General features: G+C 53.6%; 1 protein-coding gene across 2 annotated transcripts in view; it reads right to left on the reverse strand.

Annotated features, from left to right (window-relative positions):
- DLG5 (discs large MAGUK scaffold protein 5) overlaps window positions 1-15,745 on the reverse strand; it is a 117,151-nt gene that overhangs the window by 23,247 nt on the left and 78,159 nt on the right. For both annotated transcript variants that reach the window (XM_044239912.1, XM_044239911.1), the window contains exons 8-17: window positions 13,330-13,514; window positions 11,629-11,754; window positions 9,138-9,270; window positions 8,609-8,736; window positions 7,770-7,945; window positions 7,281-7,384; window positions 3,580-3,672; window positions 2,185-3,204; window positions 1,299-1,422; window positions 819-963 (exon numbers count right to left, since the gene is read on the reverse strand). In XM_044239912.1, coding sequence (XP_044095847.1) covers window positions 819-963; window positions 1,299-1,422; window positions 2,185-3,204; window positions 3,580-3,672; window positions 7,281-7,384; window positions 7,770-7,945; window positions 8,609-8,736; window positions 9,138-9,270; window positions 11,629-11,754; window positions 13,330-13,514 — 2,234 coding nt within the window. The remainder of the gene's footprint in view (window positions 1-818; window positions 964-1,298; window positions 1,423-2,184; window positions 3,205-3,579; window positions 3,673-7,280; window positions 7,385-7,769; window positions 7,946-8,608; window positions 8,737-9,137; window positions 9,271-11,628; window positions 11,755-13,329; window positions 13,515-15,745) is intronic.

Consider the following 15,745-nt stretch of genomic DNA (forward strand, 5'->3'; position numbering starts at 1 on the left):
GAAGAAAATCCAAACTATACATCATGGCCATAGGTCCTATAGGACCTGTGCCCTATAGCCTATGCTCTCCTCCTGACTCACTGTGCCAGTGCAAGGTTCCTCATTCTGTCCCAGGAGCCCAGCACACTGTTCCAGGGCACTGTTCCCTCCGTCCTGGGGACTCTACCAGGTCTTGAGCAAAACTGGCTTCTTCACCTCCCTATCTCCGTAGCAACCCCCTCCCCTCCCCCAAGGGGCCCTTCCCTCCACCCAGTCTACTCCCCACCCTCTTCCAAGTCAGAGCCTAGCTGGCTGCCCTGCTCTGCAGTCTTCAGGGTGACTCAGCACCACCTGGTACCACTCTGGAACGAGAACAGTCCATGCCATGTAGTAGGTGCTCAATTAAAACTTGCCAAACAACTGAATGAATGAATGAATGAATGAACAGGTGACCTTGAGCCAGTCCGTTCACCTTTTAAGGCTCAGTCTCCTCATCCATAAAACAGAGACAACGACAGTCCTTAGCTCAGGAGGCTGTTGTGGCCCTTAAATGAAGTTTACAAAGGTCCCAGCACAGCGCTGGCATGTGAGCTCTTAAGCACCAGCTACCACCACTCTCTCTCTCTTTAAATACCTCTTTGAGCTCCATGCTGGTGAATGAAGAGAGGATCCTTAGCGTTCAGTCTTCCTGGGGCCCCAGCGCTGCTCTAACCAGCCAGCCCCTCCCGGCTAGGCAAGGACACTTCTCAGCTCGTGGGCCACTCTCCGCACCAATGGCTTTATGTGCCTGTGACCATGGCCAGCTGGGGAGCAGGGAGGTGTGGGGTGATTTCACATACCTGGGATGCAAACCCTGGGGGCCGACCTCTCTGGGCACAGGCGGAGAGCTGCAAGGACCGACCCTGTGGCTACGCACGGTGTAGACAGGGTTCCTCAGCATTGAGCTCACAGTGGCACTCGGGGTCATGCTCCGGGGCACAGTGCCTAGAAATGGGCTGGGTGAGAATAATCACCCCAAAGCACCCAGCCAGCCCCAGACCTGTGCAAGCTCTTGGCTTTCTCCACCCGTAAGATGGGAGAACTCGCTTTATCACTTCCTATTTCTCAGGCTGCTATGGGAAAAAATTTCTTAGCCATGAAAAGCTAAGGAATGTCCCTGATACAAGACTGAACATCCCAGACAGGGCAGCCATTGCTAGTTCTCTGGACCTCTGGGCTGAGGACACAGTGGCACCTTGGAATCACCGCCTCCCCTCTCCCTAGGAGCGGGCAGGCCTGAGAGCCCACCGTGGACCCTCCTCCCCACCCCAATGACTCACCCGCAGATGCCCTGCCAGGGTAGAATGGGGGGTTGCTGTGCCGGCTGGAGTGCCCTGGCGAGTACAGGGACCATTCCTGGAGCTCTGGGCAGAGCTCTCCACTGGCTGGGATGCACTTCTGCTCCTGCAGGACCCAAGACAAGAGACAGTGGCTGGAAATGGACATGCACAGGTGTCTGCAGGTCTGTCCCCTAAGCACTAGCTCTCCCACTCAGACACACAACATGACAGCCAGGACAGGTCACTGCTCATTCATGTTGTCTTAAGAAACCTGGACAGGAAGCACTTCCTTGGAAACTACTCTGGAAGAAAACCACAGAGAAAGAATCTGTTCTCTGGAGGAGACAAATTGGGTGCAGGAGGTGGAATACGTGAGAGCATCAGGCACGTGTGTACAGTTGCTCCTGGAAACTCGTACTGCAGGCTCAGGGTGCTCGTCTGCAGAGAGTCACATGGGTTTGTCCCCCAGCTCCCAGCAATTTCTCCCATCTGGAAATGACTACAGTGCCCACAACACAAGCCAGCTGCCTCCTGCTACCGGCCAGCAGACTCACAGGTACTCTCGTGGCTCTCCAGACCCTTCCAGGCAGGTCCGGGTCACAAGTACAAAAGTTTCTCGATGAAAAAGCAGATCCGACACCACACCCCAGAAAATGCTCCTGTCATGGCATCACATGCCATTAACACACACACTCCCCATCACTTTCCAGCCTCCTATGGAGGGTTCCATCCCACTGGCACCCATCAGCCACCCCACTCCCCTTTTTCCTCGGGTATGTGCTTAGAACGAAGGCAAAGGAGCCAGGGCTAAACAAGAGGCTGGGGACACCAGCTCAGGGCCCCTCCCCGCACCCTTGCCCATCCTCACCCCAAGGCTGGGCCCTACCTCCAGGAACTGAGTAGGAATCACTACGGGAGCCAGCTTGGGCCGGAAACTAGGAGCGGACTTAGGGCGACGGCGCTTCTGCCCCAGCTCGTCCATCTTCTGGGAGGTGAGGTCTCCGTCACAGGACTTCTTGGCAGGCAAGTAGGAGGAGTCCCCATCCCCTTCGGGGTAGTAGCTGGAAGCAATGCGGACCCTGCCCTTGCGAGGGGGCGAAGTGTGCATGGGTTCCCTGGGGTCCATGTCAGGGGGCAGGGCGCTTGGGGGGCTGGTGGATGGGGAGCTGCCCACCAGAGTGGCCTCCGACTCAGAACTGGTTTCCAGTCTGTGCTGGAACTTGATGGAGTCACTCCTCCTGGGAGGTTTTGGGGGTGTCAGAGGCCCCACCCTCTTGGAGGGCTGGGGGGAGTGAGCAGACCCAGGGCCAGGGAGTAGGTAGTCTATTTTGGAGGGAGTCTGGGGGCGCTTGAAAGTGTTAGGGTCGAAGATAGACTTTCTTTGCTTTGGCTTCTTATAAACAGAGAGCTTCTCGGGCCCTGCTGTGGAGCTGAGCACGGCCTTGGGCCAGGTCCCGCCACTGCTGGAGCCTTCAGGGTCTGCCTTATCCAGGGGGGCCTCTGCCGCCCCGCAGGGGCCCGCCTCAGTCTCGAAGGGCAGCAGGGGTCGCCGGCTGCGCACGTCCACCAGCCCATAACCACGCTCCCCAGAGGTGTCTGAGCGGAAGGAGCTCAGGCTGCGCTCGGAGGCACTGGGACAGGCCTGGGGGGAGACTGGGAAGGGCCCCCCAGGGAACGGCTTGTGCAGGAAGGAGCTGCTGCCTCCCGGGGGACCCAGCTCCCTCCTGTCCTCCAGCCTGTCTGCGTAGAAGATGTCCGTCTGCGTGGAGTTGTTGTGCTGCAGCAAGCTCCGTTTATTCTGAGCCTGGACCTCGGCACCGTGGGCTCGGATGCTCAGCATCTTATCAGAGTCCTTGATGTTCTCAAAGATGTTCTGGCCACTCCACGAGGAGCTCTGAGGGAACACCTATGTGCGGATTGCAGAGTGAGAAAGAGCGGGTAAGATGGCAGAACCAGGCGCTGCCTGCGTCCCTGCGTGGGGAGTGAGGCTCAGCAACAGGCCACACACACCCCAAAGTGTGCCCGAAGAGTCTCTACGATCACTTCTTTACTCAGTTCAGATTCAGGTATATACCACTGTCCTCAAAATGTCCTTTGTGTATTGTTTTGGTTTTTAAACCAGGATCCGCTCAGGGTTCACACACACCCTGCACTTTGTAAACCAATACCTTTGTTTCAAGGACTCCCAGTGACCCAGCATAGCCGCCGAGGCGTATGGAGCTGAGGCTTTGCTGCCGCACGGCCGATGAGAGCAGAGCCGGTATTGGGTGTGGGTCCTTACCTTCAGGAGGGACAGGGTCAGGGAGTCCTGGCAGCTACGGAGCAGAGATTCACACTCATTCAGAGACTTGTTGTCCAGGGCAATGCCGTTGATCTAGGGCCAAAAAGAGAGCCCATCAGGCCCACCACCAGGTCAGGGTCTCCGCCATCCCGTCCGGGACGGTGGGCCTGGTTCTCCTAGAAAGGGCCCAAGTCTGGAGTTGGCAAAGGAGAGAAAGCCCCTCCCCAGTAAGGCCTGAGAAATCCAGTGAGGCAGCTTGTGAGGCAGAGAAAACACACAGCCTTAAACCATGCGAGAGGCAGGTGCTCATCCGACTGGGACCAGAACAGCAAGCACCCTACGGGGAACGACCGGACTCTGCTGCCGCCTGCCAGGTGAGGCATGACCGCAGCACAGAACTCCTTCACGCACAGAACGGAAGATACACACGGCTGCTCCCCAGGTCGGGAGATGAGAAATGACATCATGCTGTGGAGGGTCTTTGCAGACTGTGAAGTGTCGGGTGAGATGCTATGGTAGCATCCCCGTTCACAAAGATTCTCCTAATCCTGTAGGCCCGAACCTCTGTCCAGATCTCATTAGATAAGCTCCAATCTTCTGAACAAGCATATGTGCCACAGTGAATGGTCAGCCCGGGAGGCACCCAGACCACGGAGTGCTGCCCAGCAACACAAAGAACACGCCCGTGGTAGCCCCACCACCTGACGGCTCACACGGCTTCACGCTGGAACAGCCAGTCTCAAAGGTCACGTACTGTACAATTCGACTTAGGTAGTATGTTCTCGCGGTGACAAAACTATATGGATGGAGAGCAAATTAGGTGCCAAGGGTTATAGAGGGGGAATGGAGAGCGGGGCTGTGGATGCTCCCATTGAGGGCTAACACAAGAGATCTTTGTGCTCGTGGAACAGTTGTGAATCTTAATTTTTTGTTGTTGTTACTTAAAACATGATAATAAAATGACACAGAGTGACACACACGACTTCATTGTCAAACCCCTGGTTTGGATATTATTTAGCCACATAAATGTAACCAACCGTCAGAGGAAACTGCATGAAGGGTACACAGGATCTCCCCATACTACCAAGGCCACATTATTTTTCAATATGATTTATTCAATGTCATAACCAAAATCTATCTCTATTTTAAAATCAAAAGTTTAAAAAAATAGGCAAAGTGATTATTTTGGGGCGATGGATTCATTGGTTTTTTTTTTTCCTTTACAACTTTTCCACATCTTAAAATTTTTCACAATGGCCACACTGCTTTCAAATTTTGGCATCCTCCAAAATCTTTAATATGGCGGAGATGAGAATCAATGAGCTCCTACACCCTCTGCAGGTAGGACCAAAAAGGCCACGATCTCTTTAACCACACGGGGAAAGATCATGTTAACTGTTAATGCTGATACCCACAGATCCCGCAATCCACGCCACTGGGGAATTCACTCTGCGGCACACTCCCGTGGGTCCCCGTGGATGGATGCAGCAGTGGACTTGCAGCCCTACTCGTAAAAGCAAAGGTGTCCTGACTGTCCATCTGGGGAACTGCTGAGTGGCTTGAGCTGCTGCCACTATGGAATAAGCAACTAGTAAGTTACTGACATGCCCTAGACAGATCTAACAATGTGAATGCAAATGAACCTGCATGGGAGGCTGTGGGAAACAAGAAAGGAGGTTAGGAGCTCAGGATATTATGATCCCATCTGGGTGTTAGGAAAGGAAAAGGGAAAAATGAAGGGAGGAAGAGAAGGGAAGGGAAGGCAAGGAAAAAGAAAAGAGAAGAAAAGAAAAGGAGAAACAAATGTTTTGAATATTTCAGGGTGGGGGGGGAAACCAGAATAAACTGTTAACTGCCATTAGGGTAGGAACTGGTAGACAGGTACTATAGAACCAGAGCAGGAGTCATTGTCATGTGTGCCTTCCATACAACCAGGATTGTGTGCATGTGTGTGTGTGTTGGTGGAAGTGTGTGACTTCCATTTTAATGAGTCAGTTAGAAATACTAAATTAGGGAACCTGGGTGGTTCAGAGAGTTAAGCCTCTACCTTTGGCTCAGGTCATGACCTCAGGGTCCTGGGATCAAGCCCCGCATCAGGCTCTCTGCTCAACCCTTCTCTCTCTCTCCTCTCTCCTCCTGCCTCTCTCTCTGCCTACTTGTGATCCCTGTCAAATAAATAAATAAAAGCTTAAAAAAAAAGGAGGGGTGCCTGGGTGGCTCAGTGGGTTAAAGCCTCTGCCTTTGGCTCAGGTCATGGTCTTAGGGTCCTGGGATCAAGCCCTGCATTGGGCTCTCTGCTCAGCAGGGAGTCTGCCTCCCCCACCCACTGCCTGCCTCTCTGCCAACTTGTGATCTCTGCCTGTCAAATAAATAAATAAAAATCTATTAAAAAAAAAAAGAAAGAAAAGAAAAGAAATACTAAATTAGGCTCCATAATCTCACAGCATTTGGGAGGTCTGATCACCAGGGACGCCATTCAGTGTCTGCAAAAGGGCGGTACACACAGGTGATGTCCAAGGCAGGGCTGTATGCAGTGGCAGAAACCGAAAACAATATGTAGGTCCACAAGGGGGCGCGCTTCCAACTACCGATAATCAAACCTCAGAACACCATGAAGTGGATAAAAACACCGAGGGTGAATTTGGAAAGCTATCCATGGTGTGGAAAAGCAGGATGATCACACTATTATATCCTAAAAAGCAAACAAAGCCCAGAAAACTTTATCTGTGTACAGAGATTTGTATGAACACTCTCGGCCTGGCTGGGAGCTCATCTTGCAACGGGGAGTAGAGATTTTTCTCCAGGGGCAGGATTAAAGGGAAAAGAGGGGACTAATGTCTTATACATTTGTGTACTGCTTGACTACTTTGGACACATACGTCTTACTCTGGTGATTAAAAAAGAAATTTTAAAAATAAATGGATATAGGGCGCCTGGGTGGCTCAGTGGGTTGGGCCGCTGCCTTTGGCTCAGGTCATGATCTCAGGGTCCTGAGATCGAGTCCCACATCAGGCTCTCTGCTCAGCAGGGGCCTGCTTCCCTTCCTCTCTCTCTGCCTACTTCTCTGCCTACTTGTAATCTCTGTCTGTCAAATAAATAAATAAAATCTTTTTTAAAAAAATGGATATAATGTTTAATAAAAGGTTTTTTTTTAATCACATACAAAAAATAACAGTCAATTAATCACATAGAGATACCTTCGTTTTTAAAGCTCATGTAAATAGGGGCACCTGGGTGGCTCAATCGGTTTAGCATCCAACTCTTGGTTTCAGCTCAGGTCGTGAATTCAGGGTCATGAGATCAAGACCACGCTCAGTGGGGAGTCTGCTTGAGGTTCCCTCCTTCTGCCTCTCCCCCCACGTGCGTGCTCTCTTGCGCTCTCTCTCAAATAATTTTTTCTTAAAAAACTGATGTAAATATACATTCATGTGTAAAATAAAGTCCATAGAAAAATACATTTCGAATGCTCATTAAGGTTATCTGTAAGGTAGTACTGTAAGAGGGAGTCATACTCCTTCCTAAACCACCTCTGTATTTCCTGATTTTCTACTATAAATAGAAACACATTATCAGTAAAAAAACGTTTGTTAACATTAGAGAACAAGGCAAACGTGAACACTCTGGTCATTACTTTGTGTTCAACCTCCCAGATGTCATCTAACTGTCCATGTGGGGCAGACAGCCCTGGCCCTGAGGCTTACCGCCACAATCCTGTCTCCCACGGTGAGGGACCCCTCCTTGGCGGCCGGGCTTCCAGGCACCACAGCAGCAGCGTACACGCCGTTCTCCAGACTGATACCGCTGTCTGCAAAACCCACCAAGGGCAGACACAGGCGGTCCCCAGTTAGCCCCGGCCCTGATCGCCTAGCCCTGGTTGTCCCCCTCATCTTTGTGAGATAAATTATGAGCGGAATGTTGGTAGACTGCGACCTGTCTACCCCAGCACCCAGGCCAGATCGCACCCCCGCAGGGGCTCAGTGACGTCTGCTCTGGTCAATCAAACACTCGGGAGACCAGCAAGACCCGGGACGCAGGTGGGGTGGCCCCCTGCCGGGGATACACATACTGCGTTCAAGCGGCATCCATGCCCCAGGAACAAGAACACACCTGAAAATGCACACCTCCCCACTGCACAAGGAAGGGGGGCCCTGCCATCTGGGGCGCCCCGCCCACCTCTGTGGGCCCACTACCTTTCTGTCCACTCAGGTTGATGTACAGTGGTGTGATCACCTTCCCGCCCAGGGACTTCCGCCGCCGCACGACCATGTTGATGGCGCCCTCCCCATGGAGGAGGGCCTTGAGGGCCTGCTTTTTGTCCTTGTTGATGAGGTCCACGTCATTGATTCTCAGCAGCCAGTCGTTGACCCTGAGGAGGGGCACAGCCAGGTCAGTGCCCTCGCGGGCCTTGGGACCAGTGGGCAGGCCGCATCGCTCCAGTCTGGGAAGACGAGGGCGGGAAGCGGGTGCCCCACCTACACGCTTAGACAGATTTCCTCTTCGGAATGTCAAATGGCTACACTCGCAGAGGCTGGAGCCAGACTGCCAGGGGGGAGCCTGGCTCTACTACTTACTAGCTGTGTGACCTCCCTCCTTCAGACCTCAGTGTCCTCATCTGTAAAATGGGGGCAAGAGCAGTAGAGAACCTACCTCATAGGATTTTAAAAATGAATGAGTTGGTTGATTATACAAAGTGCATAAATCAGTATTTAGCAATTCGTTATCATTCCTCTTTCATGGAATGGGCATGTGATACACACCCTACACTCTTGCACATGCCACACCAGAACTCTTTCCTAACTAGAGAAGTGAAGGGCAGCACCTGGGGCCTGAGGAATGCTCAACTCACGGGCGCCAGTGAGTCACAGTCTCCATTAACAACAACGTTAGCAGTGGAGACTGCGGGCCTGACCCTGCTAGGCCCTCCAACGCCAGGGTGCGCTCATTTACTTGCCACCTGGCTCTCTGGGTCCTTCGCAAGGGGTAGGAGGGGTCCCCTTCCCTCCAGAGCCTGGGCCTCCTCAACTCTTACCTTAAGCGGCCATCAGCAATGCTTCCTTTGTCCACTTTAGTGACAAATATCCCACAGTCCCCAGGCAAACAAGGCTCATTCACACCTTCTGCCATATCGAACCCAAGTGCTTTCAAGTCAATATCCTCCTGTCAAAAGAGCAGCAGCCACACACTTTACACAGCAGTGATCAGAGACAGGTCGCTCTTAAACCTCAAGCCACTTGCCCCACTGTGAGCACTGCCCCTCCATGCCAGACAGGGCACTCGCCACTGCAGATACACGTCCCTGTAGAAGGGCTCTGCTCTGCCCTCCTCCTGCCATGCCCCGTGCCAGCATCTGCCACTGGAGAGGCCACGGGGACCAACCTGCCAGAAGCTGGTGTGGACAAGTACAGGGAAAAGATGCATGCACCCCAGGAAGAAAAGCCGCAGCCCCAAAACTGACAGCCATGAACCTGGGAACCTCACAAGTGGGCTGTCCTTTCCCGTCCCCCTCCAAAGTGTCCCAGTTGGGAGAGCAGGGGCGAAAAGACATTAAGGCCACTCACCGTCTCCCTTTCGAACTCCACAACTTCCGTTTCCCACTCCATGGAATCTGTGTCGATGGCCGAGTCGTGGGAGCTGTGGGCCATCAGCTGCCGGAACCGGGCCTCCTTCTCCAACTGGGACTCCATCTGCTCCCTAGGAACAGAGAGAGCCATGGCGATGGTCCCCTGGGAGGCGAAGGTCACCATGAAAGCTAAATGGGGCTCCTTTTGCTCTTGGATTAGATGCCAGTCTCCCAATAAATCTGGAGCAGCATGCCAGGCAGGGCTTCCTGGATATCAGTGGGTTTTCAAAGGGGTTTTTCAAAAAAGACCCAAATTCGTCCCAAATTTATCCAAAGGTTTAATGCAATTCCTCAGGAAATGGCAGCAAGACTTTTTGTGGATACAGACCGGACTATTATAAAATGCAGAGGGAAAGAAAGGTAAGGATCGAGAAGAGCTAAAACAATTTGGAAAATAAAAAACTAAGTGGGAGGAATCACTGTCCTCAATTTTAAGATTTTTTCTACAGATTCCTCCAGTAATCAAGACTATGTGGAATTGCCAGCAAGACAGACACAGAGACCACTGGGACAGAAAAAAAGAGTTCAGAAATACCCCACAAAGCACAAGAGATACAAAAGTACTTCAGCCAAGGAAGGACAGCATTCCACTAGGGAGGCAGGAGCCCCTCCATGCCCACAGCAGGAAAACTAAACCCCAACCCAGACACTGGGACTCCCATAAAAACCAACTCAAAATGTATCACAGACTGAAATGCAAAAGGTCAAGCTGCAACACATTTTAAAGAAAACATAGGGACAAAATCGTTGAGGTGTATGGCTAAGGTTAAGGACTCCTAGAAACCATGCAATCCATTAAAAAATTAAAAATCAGTAAGTTTGACCTAACCAAAATAATAAACTTAAGCTCTCGGAAAGACCCAATTAAGAGATGAAAAAAGACCGAAACCTGTGCCATCCCCCAGCACCTGACACTCTTGGTCCTAAAACCTGTGCCCAGGTGACCTTGCCAATTCATCAGCGCTACCCGCTGGGCTCTGGGCACGCTCGTGACCTCCTCTTGGTTTCTGCTCAAGTGCACACGCTCGCACGTCCAACCTTTGTCTGGACTGTGCTCTCGCTAGCCAGCTCCAGAATGCTACTGAGCCTCAGGGCAGAGCCCCAAAGTCGCCTTCACGGGACCCGGCTCCCACCAGCCCTGGGCAGCCCGAAGCTCTGGGTTTCCTGCTCGCTGCCCCTGCTCATCTCACACCCACTGGGGCGTGTCGGCTGTCTCTGCAGACCGGGGGCTTCCTCACCAGCACCGGTTAGACAGCCCAACAAAGAGGAGGAGCAGATCCAGGAATGAGTGACAAACAAGTGGAATTTGACTTTCTTGGAAGTCCCAGGCAATTCCAGCTCCGTTAGAACGCACAGCTGCCTCCTGCGCTCAAGCCCCCAGGATCCAGGCTTTACCTTAATGTGCTTCAGTCACTTGTTAGACCCAAAGTGGGTCCCTGGAGAGAGTGTGTCACTTTGCCTCTTAGCCTGAGAAATTCTTTCGAGTCCCCAAGCCCAGGAGGTTCTGGGTTTTTATCTGGTAAATGAAGCTGGCTGGCTCATGTCAGAATTACTGAATGAGGAGGGAGGGGAGGCTGTCACTCTGTCTGAACGGCGCTGCTCTGGCAAGGGAGGCTCGCACGCTCACACTCACGCTCCTCACCGGCCCGCACCACCCTATCAGAACGGGGAGTCGTGGCTTCTGCCCTGCAGGGACAGCTACTAGGTTCTGCCAAACTCTCTCTGCAGCTGTGATCTTTGTAACTTCAGTCCACTGCCTAGGGTCACCGAGTCTCACATCACAATCCTGGGTGCAGTGCCGTAACTGAGGGGAGGCTTTCTGACACCCCCAACAGTCTCTTCTGAACGGGCATCCTGACACCACAGGCAGAACGGACCGCCAAGTGGTGACGGTTTTCCAAACACCGCACCACGATGTCAGCGCCTGGTTCACACAGCTGTCACTGTCCGACCCGCCTGTGGTCTGGCCTCCTGTGTGCAGTGAGCCCCACAGGGCAGAGACCTGGTCCACTGTTCGGCGGCTTCCCCAGTGCCTCCCACAGGCCTGGCCCGTCCAGAGCAGGCACGTGGTAAATCCCTGTAGAGTCAGTGAATGAATGAGGTAGAAAGGGAATGAATGAATGAATAAATAGACAGTACACACTTGCCTGTCTCCAAATGGACTGCCTAGGCACAGAGATCTTTCTATGTGCCTCTGCACATGGTGCCTGCCCACCTCCGCATTCTCACCAAAGGGCTGCCATCTTCTGTGATGGTCTAAGAATTTCTCATTAACTCTCAACATTCAGGTGGCATTCAGACCCATTCTACAGATTGACAGAGTAAGGCAGAGTGAAGGGACAGACAGCTGGCCAGCACGCAGGACGGCCCTGCCCTGACAGGAGAGGGGCCACCACGAGCCCCACCGGCAGGCACCCACCCCCACGTACTTGAGCTCCTTGAGCTCCCGGCTGACGTCGTTCTTCTGCTTGCGTGTGTCATCCAGGCTGCGCAGAGCTTCAGCCAGCTCGCTCACTGCCCGGTCCCGCTCCCGTCTGAGGTTGTCACAGAGAGTCCTGGCAGAGAAGGCAGAGGCCGAGGTCACTGTGAGGGGCAGGGGGCAGCCTACAGCGGACTGTCGCCCCAGCCCCCACAGCCCCCAGTGCCCACCTCGCCCTCAAACGCACTGAGGGACCGCTGGAGAGTCTACAGGTAAGGGCGCCCAGGCCAACTCCATCAAGGGGCAGAGAAGATACAAGGGCCAGGAAAGGAGACATCTCCGCAGTTACTGGGCAATGGGTCCTGAATGTCCAGTGCTCACCCCACTGCTTCACCCTCAATGTGCCTAGCTGAACAGCCACCTGAGCCCCAGCCCACCTGGCAGGCCCCTGGATGCCAGCACCTACCACAAGCCTCACATCTACCCACAGGCAGGCCTTTCTAAAGCTGGCCCTGACCCCACATCTAGACTGAGCCCCCCACTCGGACAGGACCCATGCCTCATGCACTTCTGCAGCCCTGAACTCTGTCCAGGCGCAACGTGCAGGCACCTCCCTACCAAAGGACAGGTGGCTCCTGGCACTGCAGGATCACCTCAGCCGTTCACAGAGCAAGTAGGGACAGGTGGCCAGGCAGCGGGGGAGTGCTTGCTCTGTGCCATCTCCAGAACGGCACCCTGTCATCAGACAGCCCTACGGGCTAGTCCCCACCTCTCCACGGCCCCCAACCCCCTCCTTCCTGAACCCTCACCTGCCTTGCTAGATAGTGGTCTCTCCTCCCGACACCCACAAGGGATCTTTCCGAAACTCTCAATGACCAAGTCACCACAAATACCACCACAGCCCTTTGTGGCTCTCCGCCAGCCAATAATCAAGACTATACTCAGGGCTTCCCTTTCGTGGCCCCAGAGCCCACCCTCAGGAACCCTGTCAGCCACCTCTCTTGTGACTCCCAAATCCACAAGCAGGCCCCTCCCTGAGCATACCATACGCCTTTGTTCATGGCCATGACCATCCCCCCCACTCCACCTGGAAAAGTTCCACTCAGGCCCAAGTTCTAACTTGAAGGTCATGCTTTCCAGGGAGAAATCCCTACCTGGCCCCCCATGTCCTGCATGGCCCCATCACAGCTCTGACCATGGCCCTGGAATTCACCATCCATATTTTCTCCCTCCCCTGTTGCCTGGTCCAACAAAGCTGCCCGTGGCCCCCAGAGTGCTAGCGCGGGGTGGGGTGGGCATCATACCCGCCTGGGAGCCCTGGAGGCAGTTTCTCTCTCAGGGTCTCCTTGTACAAGGGACCTAAGATCCTGGCACACAGCAGGTGCCCACAGAATACCAACTGAAAGAATGCACTCGATACGTCCGTGTCATCAGAAGTCCCCTAAGAAAGAAAACTGTCTTTGTTCCCTTTCATGGCTGGGGGAGGGTCTCACCTAGACAAAGTGTACACGCAGATGTCTAGGTTGAAATGAGACGAGAAGTAGAGGCGTAATGAGCTCGTCTAATGTGTTGACGCAAGGCTCAGGTGAGAAGGGAGGAGCCGAGGTCACGCCCACCTTACTCGGACGTGCAGCAAGTGATTCTGACCCTCCCCACCGACACAGTGCTTCCCGGACACTGGGGCCCACACCAGCCCGGGGCTTCCCCATACCGGATGCTGTCCCGCTCCGCCACGATCTTGTCCCGCTCCTGGAAGGCCCAGTCTCGCCGGCACTTGGCCACATCTGCCTCCTGGAGGGCTTCCTTCAGCTCCTGGCACAGAGCCTTGCATTGCTTTCGAAGGAGTTCAGCCTCCTTGTTGGCTCTCCCGGCATCCATTGTCACCGTGTCTTTGATCTGGTGGGGTCAAGAGGTAAGCAGAGGGATGGTTACTGAGTCTTCTGGTGCAGAAGTGCCCTCTAGCTGGTGCGGGAGCTGGGCCTGAACCCTCAGGAGCAGGAGGGAGGGAATCATGGGATGCCAGCCCAAGCCCATCCCAACACACCCCTGCTGCACCTGCATCCCCAGGGACCACCTGTCCCATAGTCACACTCGAGTCACCTAATGACACTACGTAGGGTCCCGTCCAAACTCTCCCAGCCCCGCAAAGAGCCTGTCCCAGCACCCCAGGCCCTCCCGAGCCACGGTCTCCGTGGCCCCGGTGAACGCCTCCCCTGGTGTGTGGGTCCCACACTCCTCCTGGCCACGCGCACACTCCTATCTTGGATGGCCCACCCCATCTCTCTAAAGAGGTCTCCTGTCAAAAAATGACACAAGGCCTGAATGCAGTGAAAGCTGCAGATGTCGATCACGGTGGTCCCAACCCGTTGGTCTGCAGTACTCATTTTTATGCTCTGGCATACAGAGTTATTTTGAAATCTGAAAATACACCATTTTTTCTGCTGGTGAAGTCCTGTGTGTCTCAGTTTGTTTAAAAAGCTGAAATCGGAAGCATTTGCATCTGGACACCGCCCAAGGCATTACATGCTCGGCTACTGTTCCAAATCAAACTCTTGGAAGCACCCGTAGAAGCAGCTCCCTCTGTGCCCCGAGAACCCTTAGATGACGCTGGGAAAGTGACAAAGGGAGCATCTTTGCTCCCACTCAGCTCATAGGCTTTCAGAAGCAAAAATACCAACAGGACACGAGAGGAACAGGGTCTGCAGTGTGTGCACCAGGAACCCCCCACCTCCAGCGGTAGGAAGCCGGAAGACAAACACAGCAAGAAGGCCTCTGCTGGCACCGAGGCCCAGCTTCCACAGCGAGCCCGGCAGGCTGCCTCTGCTCACACGTGCTCAGAGAAATCCCAGAGGTGCATCCGAGACACAAGGACGAGGGGGACAGAGGGAAACACAGAGTCAGTTTACAGCCATCCCGCATCTCTCAAGTAGAGTCAAGAGTCAAAAGGAGCTGGAGAAAAGTCTGCTCAGAAAGTACACCTTAACTCCAGGAGGACACAGCAGCTGGTGCACTCCACACACACCTTACACTTCCCAAGATTAATTCAAATTATTTCCATTCTGACTTTTTCCCACTTTCTTTTTTTTTTTTTCAAATATTTTATTTATTTATTTGACAGAGATCACAAGTAGGCAGAGAGGCAGGTAGAGTGAGTGAGTCGAGGAAGCAGGTTCCCCGCTGAGCAGAGAGCACTATGTGGGGCTCGATCCCAGGACCCCGAGATCATGACCTGAGCCGAAGGCAGAGGCTTAACCCACTGAGCCAACCAGGAGCCCCTGACTTTTTCCCACTTTCATACAGTGCTGGGAGTCTGTTCAGTTTGCTATTTTTTGGAAACTGGTCATTACTATTACAAGTGTCAAGAATTTATTATAATAAGGAATAGGTTTAATGATCACATGTATTTAAATTTACATTTCACTCAATGTTCTATAATATATTACTACAGTTTCGTATTTGAAACATGTTGCATGCGGTTCCACTGAAAGGTCTCTGCACTTGGCCCTGGAGAAGCATCTCCGGTGAGGGCCAGAGGTGGGAACATGAGAGGCCAGCCCCAGGTGTTAGGCAGCTCCCATCCTCTCTCCCCATGGTTGGTCTCCCAAAGCGCCGTTTCCAGATGAGAAACACAAAAAATACAAGACTTCATTTTACAGAGAGGGGAGAACAGTGAGGCATCGTAAAGGCACCGTAGCACTGGGAGCTGAGATCCTGGTAACACTGATGAGGGCCCAGGAAGTGACGGGCCCAGGTCCTTCCCGTTAGTGGGGAGCTGACCTCCATGCCAGGTCCCCCGATTCCCGCTCCCGGGCTTCCTCCTCTACACTGTGCTGTCTCCACGTGGCAGCTCTTAGTCTGGAGCAGCACCACAGAGATCTCCTTCTGTCCGCCACAGGTGATCCAGGGGGCCGCAGGCAGGGACTGGGCCTCATGAGACACTCACCTGGCCCAGGCACAAAACCAACAAGAACAACCCCACAGAGGCACACGCGGGTCCCAGGGAGAGGGCAGTGCTCCCTGAACAGACCGCTCTCCCTGAGCATGCCTGTCTCTTCCATCCGGGCAGTACCTCACAGCCATCCCCAGACGTGGGAATGTTCTTGAAATGCCCTCCTGCTCGTCCTCCA

This window comes from Neovison vison, chromosome 2 (genome assembly GCF_020171115.1).
Source record: "Neovison vison isolate M4711 chromosome 2, ASM_NN_V1, whole genome shotgun sequence".
Classification (NCBI taxonomy): Eukaryota; Metazoa; Chordata; class Mammalia; order Carnivora; family Mustelidae; genus Neogale; species Neogale vison.